The sequence below is a fragment of the Doryrhamphus excisus genome, linkage group LG5 (assembly GCF_037039965.1).
Source record: "Doryrhamphus excisus strain RoL-2023G ecotype Guam linkage group LG5, RoL_Dexc_Guam_v1.1, whole genome shotgun sequence".
Classification (NCBI taxonomy): domain Eukaryota; kingdom Metazoa; phylum Chordata; class Actinopteri; order Syngnathiformes; family Syngnathidae; genus Doryrhamphus; species Doryrhamphus excisus.
Genome location: NC_136361.1, coordinates 22,322,264 through 22,340,124, shown reverse-complemented (window position 1 = coordinate 22,340,124; position 17,861 = coordinate 22,322,264). Strand labels below are relative to the sequence as shown.

General features: G+C 38.5%; 2 protein-coding genes across 2 annotated transcripts; both read left to right on the top strand.

Moving 5' to 3' along the window:
• Positions 1 to 6,683: 6,683 nt before the first annotated feature.
• On the top strand, positions 6,684 to 11,048 carry LOC131105708 (sialoadhesin-like). Its single transcript, XM_078790522.1, has 6 exons — positions 6,684 to 6,803; positions 6,907 to 6,966; positions 8,898 to 8,996; positions 9,671 to 9,782; positions 10,630 to 10,775; positions 10,924 to 11,048. Exons 2-6 carry the CDS (start codon positions 6,918 to 6,920, stop codon positions 11,046 to 11,048), a joined length of 531 nt encoding a protein of 176 aa, XP_078646648.1. The 5' UTR covers positions 6,684 to 6,803; positions 6,907 to 6,917.
• Positions 11,049 to 11,162: 114 nt separating this feature from the next.
• On the top strand, positions 11,163 to 14,760 carry LOC144898472 (B-cell receptor CD22-like). Its single transcript, XM_078790475.1, has 6 exons — positions 11,163 to 11,271; positions 12,205 to 12,327; positions 12,556 to 12,702; positions 12,809 to 12,914; positions 13,971 to 14,062; positions 14,586 to 14,760. Exons 1-6 carry the CDS (start codon positions 11,169 to 11,171, stop codon positions 14,738 to 14,740), a joined length of 726 nt encoding a protein of 241 aa, XP_078646601.1. The 5' UTR covers positions 11,163 to 11,168; the 3' UTR covers positions 14,741 to 14,760.
• The last annotated feature ends 3,101 nt before the right edge of the window (positions 14,761 to 17,861 follow it).

The following is a 17,861-nucleotide window of genomic DNA, read 5'->3' as shown; positions in this document are numbered from 1 at the left end:
CGTGTACCCCTTAACTGAGGCAAGTGAGCTCTGCGGTTCTTTGAATGTTGTTGCGGGGTCTTTTGCGACCTCTCGGATTAGTTGTTGCAGGGTTTTCACCCTGTTTTCAGGTTGCAGGGTACGCTTCACTCATATGGTTTAGTTAAATTAGAACCCATTTTTATTCAGGCTGATTTATATTTGAATAATATTTTAAAAAAACAGGAAATAGATGTAATTTTTTGTGCTGCCACTAGACGGTGTGAGAGGAGGGGGTGGGGGCGGTGGGGCAGCCAAATGCTCCTGCCCATAATAACCATCAGACATGAGTCATTCAGCGTGGAACACCACAGCAGCCACAGACAGGTCCCTGGCAGACACGCAGCTGAAACCTAACCCTGCAGGGTTTGTGAATGGGATAAGAATCATTTTATATATTTACAAAAGGTTTCAAATGATGTTGATACTCTTAGAATGGTGTGATAAAAGTATCTACAGTGTGGGGTATTTTTAATAAGATAGAAAAACTCAACCGAGAGGAAGCGCTTCTTTCCCTTTTCCTTTTTTTTTATCTGTACGACTCCCAACTGGCTGCCGTGATTTTCTTGGCCGCCGTCCCACTCATCAAATCATCATGTAGAGAACCTAAAAGGCAGCACAAAAACAACATATCACCTTGTCAGAAATGATTGTAGCGCTGATCCTCATCATTCTTGCCCAGACTTCCCCCACGGAGAGGGCCACTCAACGTGAAGACTAACACATGTTGGACAGGCGTTATTTGGTTGCGTGGACTCCTTCCAACGCCAGAGAGCCTGGAGCGCTTATAGTCTAATCTGTGGGCACTGGAATAACAGCCAAATAACATATTGCACAACTTAAAGAATGGCAGGGGAGCAAACTGTGAGCGGTCACATTACAAGAAAACTGCAGGCAGGAAGTGTTTTGCAACAGTGGAAAATCTTCAAGTCCACTCCGAGCACCAGACGGTCACACTTCATCTGCGGTGAGGGGATGGATACCTTCCCCACTGTAAAGGTTTGATATCCTGTCATGCATTTGGCGATTACGCCCTCTATTTTTTTTTTCTCTTCTCACACTTTCTATTTTTCTTCCTGCTTCCTTTGTTAGACGTTCGACTCTTCTTCTTTTTACTAAAAAGTGCCCACTGAACAGATCCGAATTTGACATCCAAAGCGTTAAATTGTCACGTGACGTGTTGTAGTATGGTCAATTTCCTCATTATTGCCGTGACATAATAATCTAACTACAGTAAAGTCTCGTTATATCGATATTCTCGGGAGTCGGAAAAAATACCGATATAACCGGACTATCCATATATCCGATCCTGCGCTGAACTGCATTAAAAGTGGGCGGATCTTTGATATGGCATGTAATTTTCTCCTTGAGTTCATGGATTGCGTATCTAGCATGCTTTTGTACTACAATACATTTTGTACTACAGTAAATAAAAATAAACTTACGCTGTAGTGATTACCGGTTACCGGGACATAATTCACCCCGGAACTATCGATAGGGAAGGTGTTGCCACCCGGAGGGACGGGTGTTTTCCGCTGTGTGTGCTGCACTCTGGTGGTGGAAGTGTGAAAAATAAAGTTGACTGGAAGCAGCCGTTCGCCGTGTTCTTTTTTGGTATTGAAATCCTTAAGCAAAGATTGATTTAAGCTGCTTTTGTATCGATATAAGCAGACCAAATTGGCTGGCGGGAGATGAAAAGGGCATCCTAGTAACCGGATTATCATAATAACCGGGTATCGTACTAACGGCGCTAATTATATCATAAAAAACTAGAAATTTGCCGGGAAATGAAAATAGTATCGTAATAAGTAGTAATTCGTTTTAACCGATATCGATATAACAAGACTTTACTGTAGTTACACAGCATTAAAACACTCGCGGTGACATCCTGTTCAGTGCAAAATAAGCTTCAAAATGAAATAGCAATATTAACCTGGATTCTACCACATACCAAATGTTAACCATCGGAAAAAAGATTTGCTCATGTTTAAAAGCTTTATTTTCATTGCAGTCCAGACATACAACAAAACAAGCTGGTACGGGAGCAAACGGAACGCTGGTTGTGTTGCAGTTACAGATTTTGTTTGTTTTGATCAACGTTTCCACAACGAAAGCGAGACGCTCAACAGTCCAATTCATGGCTGCAACTGAAAAAGAAACAAAAATATAATGGCATTATAAAGAAACAAAGCAAAATGGCATTATATGAAAAGTAGTTTTACTTTATTTGCCTTTTATTTAACCTACATTTTGCGTGACCCACTACATAACTGATTTACCACGAAAATATTCTGAGCAAGAACCGATGATATTTTAGCAATCCAAATGTAGATCTAGATTCTGTATTTGTTATTTGAGATATACTGGAACGTCTGCAGATGATAGTCATTTCCTTCTAACCATAACATTTTAATACGAACCACACGGTAATCCGATTTTGTGATTTTTGTTGATTTTATTGGAAGAATTGATCCTTTTTTGGCATTTGAGTCCAAGTGGAAGCATTCCTCCACCCAAGAATCCAGACTGCTCCACTTCCATCTTCGGACGCCATAATTTGCATTATAGAGCGAATCCATTTACCGCAATGTTGGTTGTCGCAGTTCAACCTTCTCAAACCTTTTTTGTTTTTTTCAAGTCTCTTTGGTTGTTTTTAATAAGGAAATTAGCAGTCACAAATAATAACCGGTGGGAGGAATGAAGGCATTGAGTATATGATGCATAATGGTTTGCTGTTTACACACTTAATAAAGGTGCATTGAAGTACACCACATATTTACGTCCAACTCCTCTGGTTACTACCAATTACTATATTATTCATAACTGGTGGGAGGAGAGACACATTGAGTATATGACACATGTCGCAGTTCAACCTTGGCGGAGGTCTCTACTCAGCTAAAACCAGTTTTTGGTCTTTTTCCTCCTTTGCAGTCCTATCATTGCTTTTTCTCTCCAACCCCCCCCCCCCCCCATCCGACTCACCCCTTCCTCCCTCTGTCACCCTCTTTCTCTCTCTGTTTGTGGTCACTCACACTTAATCGAGCTCCATCCATCTGTTTCTCTTCATTCGTTTAGTCAGGCCTGCTTTTGATTAAGATTACATCAGGCTTTGACCTATTAGTGTGTTGTGATCCTTTTGAAGTCATTCTGTGGTTGCAGGTTAAACTCCGAGCCCACCACTCTTTGACTTGATGCAATGCGTACTGTAGTCCGAGTAGGATGAATCCAGTTCTTCAAGTTTTCAATCCAGGAACCAAATGACTTTTGTTCTTTGGGATACGAGGATTCCTGTCATGTGGAGAATCACTAGAGGAACGCCGGAGACCCAACCCATAATCCAAACTATCAATCTGTGAACTGGAATATAATGTTCATTTAAGCTCATATCCTGGGGGGGTTTATGATATTTCTAAGGTAACATTACCAACCAAAGAATCTCTGTTCCTTATTAGGCTAACATTTCAAAGTCAAGCTCAGCTCCTTTCCCTAAACATCATGCAGATGTCATTTCCAAAGCACCACTATTTTAGGACTCAAACGAGGAACGGATAGGATTTTATTTAATACCATTACCCCCATTAAAACCAATATGTGGTATTGTGCACCCATCAAACAACGGGCTTCCATTTCCAGATGTTGATCTAAATATCATTTCTAAATAAGTTCCATCCACCTGAGACCTGAGCGACTGAAATGCTAAGCTGTTCATCAGCATCACGGTTGGGGTCAATGATGGCTTTCGGAGGCCAACGGTGACGCTAAGATGACATCTATTGGCCAAGATGTGGCAGGACTGGATGTTAAAGTCATTTAGACTCATCAGGCTAAGTGGACACGGTTGACTGCAAGGTCTTTCACCTCCTCACGTCTGCTTTGGGGTACATTTCTCTGCTGACGTTCTCGGCTTAACAGCAGATGACAGGACTCATTAGGCTGCCTGAAGTCTTTATGCTAAAGAAAGACTAAGGACTGGTTTGATCTTAGATTGAAAGCATTTACACGGTGATGAGAATAGCATTGTTATTGTTGCTAAGTTATTCATCTACATATTGTTGGCCCACCCTGGACAGTCGCTCAAGTTTATAGATGTCTTAACTAGGGCTGCTTTTAAGGAACTCATCAAACTGACTAATTAGGATCTGTAATTAATTGATCTAATTAATCACTGATTTAATCGCACCTAAAATGGCTGAGAATAGCCTTTGCCTTGAGGCTTTTTTATTTAAATTCATAATTAAATTAAATTAAATTAAATTAAATTAAATTAAATTAAATTAAATTAAATTAAATTAAATTAAATTAAATTAAATTAAATTAAATTAAATTAAAGATATTACTGTGACAGATCAAAAAGTTGATAGATAGCAATAACAGCTGCGTGAGGATCTAGATCAGGGGTGGGCAAACTACGGCCCGGGGGCCACATCCGGCCCGCCAAATGTTTGAATACAGCCCGCCCGTTCTTTCCAAAGTATTTCATTTAAACTCAACATACAACCTAGCTTGAATAATAATAAAAATAATAATAATAAGAAGAAGAAGAAAACGAAGAAGAAGAAGAACAACAACAACAATATTACTAATATTTGTATTATTATTTATTTATTTTTATTTATTATTATTATTATAACTATTATTATTATTATTATAAAATATTACAAATATTAGTCATATTAATAATGTTAGTAGTAGTAGTAGCATTATTATTATTAGTAGTATATTATTATTATTATTATTATTAACAATAATATACAATAATAATCTTAGAATATTATTATTATAAATGTTTATTTTATAAATTCTATATGTCGCAGTTCTATCCATTAGCATTCCGCTGTATTTGACACTACTCCCAAGTGGGGGGTTGGGGGCCCTGCATTGAGCTGGAAGGTGCTCGTCACTGACAAGAAAAAAAAGCCACATAAATCATATTAATTAATTTTTTATGCTGTGCTCAATGAATGAATGAATGAATACTCAAGCTCACCAGGAGTTGATCAGACTTTTACAACAAAGTATCAGGGCTCTTCCTGGAAAAGGAAAAGCTGCTACGTATTATGTAGTGTAAAAGTGAATATTGGGTGTTAATAATGTTAAAACTATTTAGTTTTCTGTGCTAATCTCATTTACTATTAATGTGACATTATTGTATAAATCAATATTTTTCATATTCATTTATTGTGAAAATTTAGCACAAGCGTCATGTGTTGAGTTTAAACAAAATCAAGAGAAGCTGTGTTGAATTTCTCAATGCTAAATTTTATTGTGTAAAAAATTGAATATTAAATGTCCCGCTGGAGTTGATTGGAAAAAGAACAAAATGGAGCTAAATGCACGGTGAAGTTATGATTTGTTTCTATATCAGATGGCCAGAAACACCACTTCGGCCGAATGCTAATGTTCCTCTGCGGATGCGTTAAAGTGAATGAAAGCTGATAATATGTCAAAGTTAATAGCCTGCTGCGCGGCTCCAAGAAAATCAACCCATGCGGATTGAAAACTTCATCCCTCACTCCACAGTGGAGGGGCCCTAACAAATGAAACACATGACAGGTCAGAAAGTATTTCCAACAGGAATGGCGTTCGCTACTTAAAAATGTCATTGATTCTTTTTTTTTTTTTAACACAGTAGAACAGGGGTCTCAAACATGTGGCCCGCGGGCCAAATGTGGCCCGCAGGACACTAGTTTGAGGCCCCCGCCTTGATATGAAAGTTTAATGTTAGTGCGGCCCGCGCAAGTTGGATATGGATGCTGTATGGTATCATGTACCCAGAAAAAATTATTACGTTTGATTAATGTTCATGTTAAAGGTTAAATAACTGTTAATAGTTATCCTCCCTATCCGTGTGGAAGTGGTAAGTTGTTGGCTATTTAAGTTTAAAGGAAATAACTTGAAGGCTACCGTTTAGGTCGCTAGCTCTCTAGTTTGCGAGTTAGCATGTGTCTCAAGACCCTGCAGTTGCGCAATATGTTGTAAATAAAAAAAGTATAAATGTGACTATAGTCGTGTTTTGTCATGTCTACAGGGCTCTAATAATGCTTTGGTAATTTTAATCTGAAAAAAATTATTTGTCTACCCACCAACTATATGTGGTTTCTTAAGTTTTTATTATTATTATTATATTTATTTATTTATTACTGATTGATTTTCTTTATTCTTGATTTGTTTATTTATTTTTCATTTTGTTTTGTGTAGAAAAATAAAAAGTAAGATATTTGAGAACAGTGGAATGTTTTATCAGAGCTTTTCTTGTAGAAAATTGGAACCAAAGCGAAGGTTTTAAAATTTTTTTGTTTTTAATAAACATGTTTTTGGGTTTTTTTTTTTTGGGAAAACCTGATGCGGCCCAGTCTCACCCAGACCCGAGCTCCACTGGCCCCCAAGTAAATTGAGTTGGAGACCCCTGCAGTAGAAGATGATTGGCAGCCGTTAATGTTATAATCTTATGATAATAATGTTATGTAAATGATGTATATCACGAGCACAAAGTAGGTCAAAAGAGTAATTTGACACCATGCTCGGTAGTGTAAAGGTACAGCTGCTGCTTTTTAAAAAAAATCTGTTATTTGTTATTTTGCACTAAAAATAGTTTGAATTGTATTTTATACCGTTTTTATGTGTCCATCATCACACTTCGTCTTCCTCCTCCCTGTGTACCTTCATCATCCTCATCCTCCTCCTCCCTCCTGTCATGATTGTGATCACCAAGCAACTTTCAACGCTGTGAAAATCCTTGCCTTGGCGTTCAAGTCTCATTGAGCTAAATGAAGATACCTTAAATGGTGAGAGTTTAAAAAACGGATGCTTTAGTCTATTTGCGTCTTTATTTATTCATTTGTGCGTGTTCACCTCTGTCCATGTTTTCTCCTTCTCTTGTGACATTAGAGTCAGCGGAGATGTTGGCAGGGGTATTACTTCTGGGCACAATCCTTACAGCTATACCAGGTTGGTAAACAAAAATATACAAAGAACTGTAATAGATTATTTTAGTTTGGATATTTTTGATATTGTTTTGGTTAGATGTGTTCCAATTGACTGATATTTTATTCTGTATTTCTGCATCAAAGTTCCAAAATTCCATCAAAGCTTAGCTGTGTAGACAATATGGAAGTGGTTCGTTAGAAATAACAGCAATTAATATGTAATTAATGGGTTTAATAATGTTCCGACGCCAGGTGCCCTTGCCTTTACAGTTGGGTTATTTATAAGTATTGATTGGCTTTTTGTGCAAGCCTGTCACCCAGGCAGGCTTGCTAGCAGCACAGAATGTCACCATGAGGGCTCGTTCTCACTGCCTTCATTTTATTCGATGCAGTTTGACACTTCATCCTCCGAGGAGTCATATTTTGACTTGTGTGCTTTGGAAAGAATGATTCCCTTTCCTCTCTTCACACGTTCTTCCAAACCAAAAACCTCAGAAAGGCAATTTTTCTTATGAAGAAAAATGTGTGTTGAATCTTCATCCTTGATGAAGACAGGAGCAGGGAATAAAGTAGGTAAAGATGTTCATCAATCTTCTTGGTTGGATGAACATGAACATTTTGTTCTGGGTAATTCACTCCATGATGTCGATCGCTCATAATCGCTTCAGTATTCAATATTTAGCTTTGTTATTTCAATGAAAGCGAAGGAAGCCTAATAACATCCGGTGAGGATCTAGATCAGGGGTGGGCAAACTATGGCCCGGGGGCCACATCCGGCCCGCCAAGTATTTGAATACGGCCCGCCTGTTCTTTCCAAAGTATTTCACTTAAACTCAACATACAACCTGGCTTGAATAATAATAATAATAATAATAATAATAATAATAATAATAATAATAATAATAATAATATGAATAATGTGAATAATGTGAATAATGTGAATAATATGAATCATGCTACTACTACTACTGCTAACATTATTAATATTACTAATATTTGTAATATTTTATAATAATATTAATAATATTATTATTAAAATATTAGTAATATTATTATAGAAGTAGTAGCATTATTATTATTAGTAGTATTATATTATTATTATTATTATTATAAAAATTTTACAAATATTAGTAATATTAATAATGTTAATAGTAGTCGTAGTAGTAGTTGTGTTACTACTAACATTATTAGTAATATTAATAATGTTAATAGTAGTCGTAGTAGTAGTTGTGTTACTACTAACATTACTAATATTACTAATATTTGTAATATTTTTAATAATAATAATAGCAATATTAATAATGTTAGTAGTAGTCGTAGTAGTAGTAGTAGTAGCATTATTATTATTAGTAGTAGTATATTATTATTATTATTATTAACAATAATATACAATAATAATACATTTATTATTATTATTATTATTATAAATGTTTATTTCATACATTTTTAATGCACTTTACATCAAATAAATGATCTCAAAGTACACATATAGCATATTGCATGACACTTTTACAGATACAATAATTCCAGGACTGTTACGTGTAAAATATAGAATCTGGCCCCCCATCAATTTTGTTAAATCAATGCGCCCCCCCCCCCCGTCAAAAAGTTTGCCCACCCATGATCTAGATAAAGGTGTAGCCATTGTGCATTTAGGACACTACTGTATATGTATATGTATATGTCTATGTATATGTCTATGTATATGTATATGTATATGTATATGTATATGTATATGTATATGTATATGTATGTATATGTATATGTATATGTATATGTATATGTATATGTATATGTATATGTATATGTATATGTATATGTATATGTATATGTATATGTATATGAGCCATAACAGAAGCGGGACATCAGCTGTGTCAAAGTGACAAAAAAAAGCATGTAACACTAAATTATGCGTCTTGATGTTTTGAAACTTGTGTGTCCGATGTTGTCCAGGAATCCAGAGCAGGTGGAGTGTGTCCTTCTCCCGAAGAGAGATCTGTGTGTGGGCAGGAACGACCGTCACGCTGCCCTGTCGCTTTGACTACCCATCAGGTACGAGCTAACTGTAGCAGACTTTCACATTCACACTTCAATGTGGAGGAGAATTGATACAAAGGTCCAATTTCTTTGCATCCTAATGCCTAGACCAGGGGTCGGCAACCTTTACTATGAAAAGAGCCATTTTACCCAATGCCCACTGAAGAAAAATAGCCTGGAGCCGCAAAACATATAGTATGTTTAAAACAACATTGGAGGGAATTTGGGGGTATCAAAGTAGTTCAGATAAGAAAAGACGAGTTGGCGTACTCTTGCTAGTTTTGGAGATAAACTTACATAAATGTATGTGTAAACTACTGTAAACGTAAAAACAAGTTCCCATGCCGCTGTTTTTAAATTATCTCGAATTTATTTTTTAGATTTGTAGGTAAGTATTACTTGTTTTTCTTCATGTACTGAACTGGATAGCAGTCAGAACTCACTCAGGATGCATTCATGGTCTCAGACAAAGTTGGATTTTTTAAAACTCATTACAAAAGATGTGCATTTTCCCCACTCGGGTGTTAAAAATATTCAAGCATCGCAAAGGGAGCCACAATAAAGAGTCTGAAGAGCCACATGCCGCTCTGGAGCCGCAGGTTGCTGACCCCTGGACTAGACTTTATTTTACATTTTGCAGATGCGGCGTACTCGCGCCCAAATTGACTTTGTTTGCATCATCTTCACAGGTCACACGGTCAAGTGGGTCATGTGGTTTCGTGTGTCAGCCGATGGTCAAAGGGAGTTCATTCATCACTCGGACCCAAACCAAGTTAGCCTGTCCTACCGTGGACGCACACGGTAATCGAACGTCAGAACAGCGGCACAAAGCATATGGGCAAAAGTATTGAGACACTGATATGTTTTGGTGATACATGGTGAAAAAGTGTATTATTAGTAAGAAACATGTGTGGCATGTGCACGGTGGTTGAGTGGTTAGCGCGCAGACCTCACAGCTAGGAGACCCGAGTTCAATTCCACCCTCGGCCATCTCTGTGTGGAGTTTGCATTCATTCATTTTCTACCGCTTTTCTGAATAATTTCTTCGGGCGAGAGGCGGGGTACACCCTGGACTGGTGGCCAGCCAATCACAGGGCACATATAGACAAACAACCATTCACACTCACATTCATACCTATGGACAATTTGGAGTCGCTAATTAACCTAGCATGTTTTTGGAATGTGGGAGGAAACCGGAGTACCCGGAGAAAACCCACGCATGCACGGGGAGAACATGCAAACTGAGGGTGGAATTGAACCCTGGTCTCCTAGCTATGAGGTCTGCGCGCTAACCACTAGTCCGCCGTGCCGCCCTTGGAGTTTGCATGTTCTTCCCAAAAACATTAATTGGCGACTCCAAATTGTCCATAGGTATGAATGTGAGTGTGAATGGTTGTTTGTCTATATGTGCCCTGTGATTGGCCGGCCACCAGTTTGGGGTGTACCCCGCCTCTCGCGTGAAGACATAGGCTCCAGCACCCCCGCGAGGATAAGCGGTAGAAAATGAATAAATTGTCTGAGCATGATTATATGCTAGCATATTTCCCATCCACGGTAATTGGTCGTGGGTCCATCACCGAGTCCAGACCAGTACCGAGGTCCCCCGTTCTAGTCTCTGAATGTGTGACACACTCATAATGAATTGCAGCTACATCGGCGGGAGCTACTCCAGCTGTTCGGTCCAAATTCGAGCTGTCAAGCTGAGCGATGCGGGCCAGTACCACTTCAGGTTCGAGACGGATCAACCGCTAGGAAGATGGACCTCTCCAGACACCATCACTCTCCACGTAACAGGTTCCTTCTTGCCAGTTCCAAGTGCTGAATCAGCTGTGATAGATACTACTGCTGAAATACAAGACGTCGCTCCAAGCAGCAGAAGCCTGCCAGATCGTCTCACAAAGACCTGATTCGGTTTTTGTGTGTGTATGCGTGCGTGTGTCAGACCTCCAGGTCCAGCTGTATCCAACAAGGCCAGCCAATATGTTTGGCTTTGGAGAGACGGTGTTTGTCGGCTGCCAGGCCAGAGGATGCGCTGCTCCCGGAAGGAGCCTGGCGTTGTACAGGTGAGGTCCAGGTGACTTAGTAGTCCAATGAGATTATCATTTATTAGGAAGGAAAATACGTGACGTGAAGATGTGGTGCTTTTCACACAGGAATGGACTAAACCTGGGTTCCTATGATAAATGGATGACTATTAAACACTTTGACCAAGTACACACTGGAAAGTACAATTGTCGACCAATCCCACCGCAGAATGTTCAGTCTCCGCCCCTCTCTTTGGCGCTCGGACGTAAGTCATTGTGCACACAAACTTCACACCACTCACCAAAACATTTTTTGTATTTTTCTTACATAAGTTTTATGACATAACCAGGGGCGTCACAAGGTTCTGAGGACAGGGGCTGGGGGGGCTTTGCCCCCTGAAGATGCACAGGATATGAATGAATTTAGTAAAAAATCCAAAAAATGTAAATATCAAAATAATATACTTAAATAAATACTCAAAACACCCGAAAACTGGGTTGCACGGTGGTCGTGTGGTTAGCACGCAGACCTCACAGCCAGGAGACCTAGGTTCAATTCCTCCCTCAGCCATCTTTATGTGTGGAGTTTGCATGTTCTTCCCGTGTTTTCTCCGGGTACTCCGGTTTCCTCCCACATTCCAAAAACATGCTAGGTTAATTAGCGACTCCAAATTGTCCATAGGTATATTATTCAATTATTGGTTTGAGCATGGGGCTGCACGGTGGTCGAGTGGTTAGACCTCACAGCTAGGAGACCCGAGTTCAATCCCACCCTCGGTCATCTCTGTGTGGAGTTTGCATGTTCTTCCCAAAAACATGCTAGGTTAATTGGCGACTCCAAAATGTCCATATGTATGAATGTGAGTGTGAATGGTTGTTTGTCTATATGTGTCCTGTGATTGGCTGGCCACTAGTCCAGTCCAGGGTGTATCAGCTAAATGCTGATTGTTTGTACCAGGCACAATACTAGGGACTAGGATCGGTACTGGATTGTAAAAAATGTTGATCATACTAAAAACCAATACTGAATTATATTACAAAAAATAGGTCTTGCCGAGGATTAATCTGCATTAATAATTGCTTGATTAAATGTGAGTGTGAATGTTTGATGATGTGCCGTCCAGTCCAAAGTCAGCTGTAATAGACGTCAACTCATCCATGACCTGATTTCTTCTTGTGTTTTGTTTTTTTCCTATTAGATGCTCCTCACTCCACCTCCATAACAGTTTCTCCGGTCGGGGAATTGTCAGAGGGGGGGTCAGTCACTCTGACCTGCCATAGTGAAGCAGCTCCACCTGTAGAGAGCTTTGCATGGTTCAGAGGTAAAGCGCAGTATATAACATGGTCCATATAACAATCTGGTACTTTTGGTCGAGACTTAACAGATTAGCTATGAACGTGTATGTAATGTATCAATATTATTGATACCGTATCGTATATTTTCTGGACCAAAATAAATAATACTTAGTTTGGACTGACATTATCTTTTTAAAGAGTGTCTTTCCGAAAGCAGGTTTTGGTGCCTCATGTCCCGCTTGCATTCCCCACAGACATGGAGACTGGCAGCATCCCAGACAGTTTCCGTCCTCAGCTCCACATTCCCCGTCTCAAATACACAGACCGAGGAGAATACTTCTGTGTGGCACGTAACTCGCTCGGAACCGCCCGCTCCAAACTGCTTCTTCTCAACGTGACATGTAAGTCTGAATTGTGGGAAAGCAACTGGTATAGGACGCAGAAAATTTGTCTATGAGATTGCCTATGGAAAAAAAAAACAGAGTGTTTGACATCCCTGCTGTTTAGACTCTCCAAAAAACACCCGTGTGGCGGTGACACCGTCTGGAGACACCCGAGAGGGCTCCTACGTCAACCTCAATTGTGTCAGCCATGCTAACCCTCCTGCCAGCAGGTGGAATTATTATTACTATTATTACTGATCATCATCATCTGTCACAAAATGTGTTTTTATGGTGGTTATTTTGTGTCAATGGTTATTGTGTTAATAATCGGTGAGTGTTTTTTTAAGACAATTATAAACACAATGTTAAGGGGTTTTAATGGCAAAAGCTCTGCAACCATTCTGTCCAGTGGACAGTGATCAATGATATAATAATCATTATTATATTATTAATTAGCCAATTGTTATTACTATCATCATTATTCTTCTTCTGATTATTAGTAGTAGGCTAGTATTAGCCTGCTTATTGGCTTGCTTTTGCCCTATTATATGAAATTTGTCAGAGAAAAAAATTTATAAAATAATTAGAAAATCTATAAAAAAATATATATAATAATTCTATAATAATTAAATATCCATAATAGTATATATCTATAATGATATAATATATAATAATATAATATATCTATAATATCTATAAATATCTCAATTTAGGGGGGCTTCAGACTCCTAATAGGCCTAATAAAAAAAATTTAATAAATTTATTTTGTAAAAAAAATCAATAAAAATTTTTAAAAAATCAATAAAAAATATAAAATTATTTTGGGGGACTAAAGAACATTTTAGGGGGGCTTAAGCCCCCTTAAAATAGGCCTGATGATGCAATGAATTATAAACATAATGTTATAAGGGGTTTTAATGGAAAAAGCTCTGCAACCATTCTGTCCAGTGGACAGTGATCAATAATATAATAATCATTATTATATTATTAATTAGCCTATTATTATTACTATCATAATTATTATTCTTCTGATTACTGATTAGTATTAGCCTGCTTTTGCTTTATTATATGAAATTTGTCAGAGATTTTTTTTTGTAAAAAAAAATCTATAAAAATTTTACAAAATCAATAAAAAAATCAAATTATTTAGGGGGACTTAAGAACATTTTAGGGGGACTTAACTCCCCTAAAATAGGCCTAATGACGCAATGAATTAGAATCACAATGTTAAAGGGTTTTAATGGAAAATTCCTGTGAAACTTTTCCATCATCACCACCTCCTGCAGGCATGCTTGGTATCGAATCCTAGGTGACCAGGTGCTCTCCAAAGGAAGTGTCCAGAACCTGACGTTCCTCTCAGTACGTGCTCAGCACTCGGGTCAGTACTACTGCACTGCATGGAACCGATTAGGACATCAAAGCTCTCATACCACCACTCTGGCTGTGCTGTGTAAGTCACTTTTGTTGGGTTTAAGTCTGACTGAAACCATACTTGTTAACTGTCAGAGACAAGCCTGGGAATGATGTGTCGCTTGTCGGATTGCGTATCTGTCTCCTCTCCTCGACCACTTTATAGTCCAGCTTTCTGTCTCTCTCTCCATATTTGTCTGTCCAGCAGCGTCTTCTTACTGTTGTTCACTTTTAAGACTCCAACAGTACATCTTTTGTTTTTATGCTTATTTACTTGGGAAATAATACTTAGTTTAACTCGATTTGGACAATTTCGGAACACTTGGCGATACATCTATAGCAAGGTTTACTTGGTAAAAGTTGGTGGTGTGTATACAAAATAATGTTATTGGCATCAAGTCGTGACATCTTGTGCCAAATAAGTCAAATCCTTAAATGACTAATCCCCCACATCATAAGAATTAGTCTTTATTTTATTGTGTCCTCTGCAGACCCGCCCAAAAACACATCAGTGCTGGCTCGTCCTTCCAGCGTGGTGGATGCCGGCCGACCTTTGACCCTGACCTGCAGCAGCCAAGCCAACCCGGCCGTGGACAACTTCACTTGGCACCGTTTAACACCCAACGGGGCCTCTGTGCAATGTTAGCATCATTACAATATGTTTCCTGTAGCGCATCCATCCCCCTTTTTTGTGCTTCCGCCCACAGCGTGGGGCAGCCGTACCGGTCCTGTGTTCGCTTTCTCAGAGGTCGGGCCTGGAGAGAGTGGGCAGTACTACTGTGAGGCCAGGAACCGCATTGGAGTCCACAGCTCTCCTGTCCTCACAGTGAGAGTCCGAGGTAGAAAAACTTCATTTGGGATGTACACAGTAGTGACTCGGCATTTATAATTACCATAATTTGATGTTTAAGATGCACTAGAGGCAAAATCTGATTTGTTTATGTATAAACCGCTCCGGACTATAAGTCTATGGTACGCTAACTACTGTATTTATTTGTTCTAAATTTGTGATTCAAAGAGAGTGAGGAAGAAGGACAACCACTTCCACACACAATGGGAGGAGAACTTTTTTTCACTATATTATGTCAGACAAGCCAAATCTACTTTCTATTGATGATAATGACATGTACCAGAGGGCTGGACGGCGGTACTCTGGTTTCCTCCCACATTCCAAAAACATGCTAGGTTACTTGGCGAAATTATCCATAGGTATGAATGTGAGTGTGAATGGTTGTTTGACTATATGTACCCTGTGATTGGCTGGCCACCAGTCCGGAGTGTACCGTGCCTCTCGCCCAAAGACAGCTGGGATAGGCTCCAGCACCCTCTTGAAGATAAGCGGTAGAAAATTAATGAATGAATGAATGAAGTCGCTCCAGAGTATAAGTCGCACCAGGCCAAAAATGCATAATTAGATTTAGATCATTTTTAATTAATTAAAAAAAACATACATAAGTCGCACTGGAGTATAAGTCACATTTTTTGCGGGTAATTTATTTTCCAAACTACTTGCCCGAAACAGACATTACGTCCTCTTGGAAGGCAAGTTCTAACAATAATAAAAAAATAGAGAACAGGCTGAATAGGTGTAAGATATGCTAACACAATGCTTATTCAGCTACACAAAAAATAAACAGAAACAGAAAATATGTCCAGTGTTTAGTATGTAACATTAGTTAAGTAACTTTTTTCATTTATAAGTCGCTCTGGAGTATAAGTCGCAGGAACAGCCAACCTATTAAAAAAAAGTGCGACTTGCTGCTTTGTAATAATACATCAGCAGCAGCTATGGCCACCAAACTTCGGCTCCAAGTTGAAGCAACGGTCCCAATTATTCATCGAGAGTACCTTATAAAGTCACGGTTTTGACAGCAGCACGGGAAGCAAGGAGGCTCCATGCTGTTTGCTTCAACAAAGCATCAGACATAAAGATTTGCAGCTGAATTTGTACGGAGATTGTGTGTGAGTCCCATCCATCCTCAGTCTGAAGTCTTTATGATACATTCCAATTGCAAAAGGCCACCAACGGCCCTGCTGAGCATCTCCGTATGACTAAATAACTGGAGTCAATATACAAAATGTGGTTTCGGGTCCTTGTGTTTGAGAGGACGAGTGCAAGTTCTTTCTGTTGCATCTGTTTCTATGAGTCACAGTGAGTCATGTAAAGCCGGTGCTTATGAGAGACGAGGAGGAGGAGGACGAGGAGGAGGAGGAGATGAGGTGTTGTGGAAAATGACTATTTGAGGCAAGACAGCTGAAGAAGGGGAGCTACCTTTGGAAACACGAGGCACAAGTCTAGACGCTGGCAAAACGATGCACAGCTCTTTTTCCATATCTTTGCGCGTTCTGTTTGTATGCTGGTGAACTATTTGGATGGCGAGGCTACACTGTAAACCCGAATGTTCAAAGTACTTCAATAAATGAAGTTATGCATGATCAAAGTTCTTCAAAACTTACTTATGTCGAGTTCATTTAACATGTTGTTCCATTTTGAGTATTTTTAACTAACATGTTTTGATTAAATTGAACTATAGCTATATTAAGTAAGATTAACTTAAAAACATAGTTTACATTAGGGGTCTCAAACTCAATTTACTTGGGGGCCACTGGAGCTCGGGTCTGGGTGAGACTGGGCCGCATCAGGTTTTCCAAAAAAAAACAAAAAAAAACGCATTTATTAAAAACAAAAAAATGTAAAAAACTTCGCTTTGGTTCTAATTTTCTACAAGAAAAGCTCTGATAAAACATTCCACTGTTCTCAAATATCTTACTTTTTATTTTTCTACACAAAATAAGATGAAAAATAAATAAACAAATCAAGAATAAAGAAAATCAATCAATCAGTAATAAATAAATATAATAATAATAAAACGGCAAATAATAAAAACTTAAGAAACCACATATAGTTGGTGGGTAGACAAATTATTTTTTTCAGATTAAAATGAACAAAACATTATTAGAGCCCTGTAGACATGACAAAACACGACTATAGTCACATTTATACTTTTTTTATTTACAACATATTGCGCAACTGCAGGGTCTTGAGACACATGCTAACTCGCAAACTAGAGAGCTAGCGACCTAAACGGTAGCCTTCAAGTTATTTCCTTTAAACTTAAATAGCCAAAAACTTACCACTTCCACACGGATAGGGAGGATAACTATTAACAGTTATTTAACCTTTAACATGAACATTAATCAAACGTACTATTTTTTTCCGGGTACATGATACCATACAGCATCCATATCAAACTTGCGCGGGCCGCACTAACATTAAACTTTCATATCAAGGCGGGGGCCTCAAACTAGTGTCCTGCGGGCCACATTTGGCCCGCGGGCCGCTTGTTTGAGACCCCTGGTTTACATACATCTTAAGTAAATCCGATTGCTCAAAATAATTAATTGGTAAAAGTATAGTTAACTTAAATTTTTTTACTTATAAATGTTGATTGCCACTTGCATTGTCTGTCTTTTCTGTTTATTTAACTTGTAATTTTTGATTAATATGAACTTTTTGCAGATTTGTGTAACCTACTTAAAATAATTTGTAGCTACTTATAAAAAAGTATCTATTAAACATGAATAAATCAAACCAAGAATTGTAGGTTACACATGCACACCTTTTTCCTATATGGAAAGAGTTGAAATGAGAACAAAAAATAAAGAATGGAGAACACATGGCACCCCAAAATTTAAAAATTATATCTGATATCAACTCCAAATATTAAAGCTTAATGTTTGAGTTTCAGAACTCGAAAAAATGTGGC

What these genes read in the sequence shown, in the direction of transcription:
- LOC131105708 (XM_078790522.1), top strand. Translation starts at nt 6,918, where the DNA reads ATGTTGGCAGGGGTATTACTTCTGGGCACAATCCTTACAGCTATACCA. An exon ending in AATCCTTACAGCTATACCAG is followed by an intron (nt 6,967 to 8,897) that starts GTTGGTAAACAA and finishes GATGTTGTCCAG; the next exon opens with GAATCCAGAGCAGGTGGAGT. An exon ending in TCGCTTTGACTACCCATCAG is followed by an intron (nt 8,997 to 9,670) that starts GTACGAGCTAAC and finishes TCATCTTCACAG; the next exon opens with GTCACACGGTCAAGTGGGTC.
- LOC144898472 (XM_078790475.1), top strand. Translation starts at nt 11,169, where the DNA reads ATGACTATTAAACACTTTGACCAAGTACACACTGGAAAGTACAATTGT. An exon ending in GAGCTTTGCATGGTTCAGAG is followed by an intron (nt 12,328 to 12,555) that starts GTAAAGCGCAGT and finishes CATTCCCCACAG; the next exon opens with ACATGGAGACTGGCAGCATC. An exon ending in AGTACGTGCTCAGCACTCGG is followed by an intron (nt 14,063 to 14,585) that starts GTCAGTACTACT and finishes TGTCCTCTGCAG; the next exon opens with ACCCGCCCAAAAACACATCA.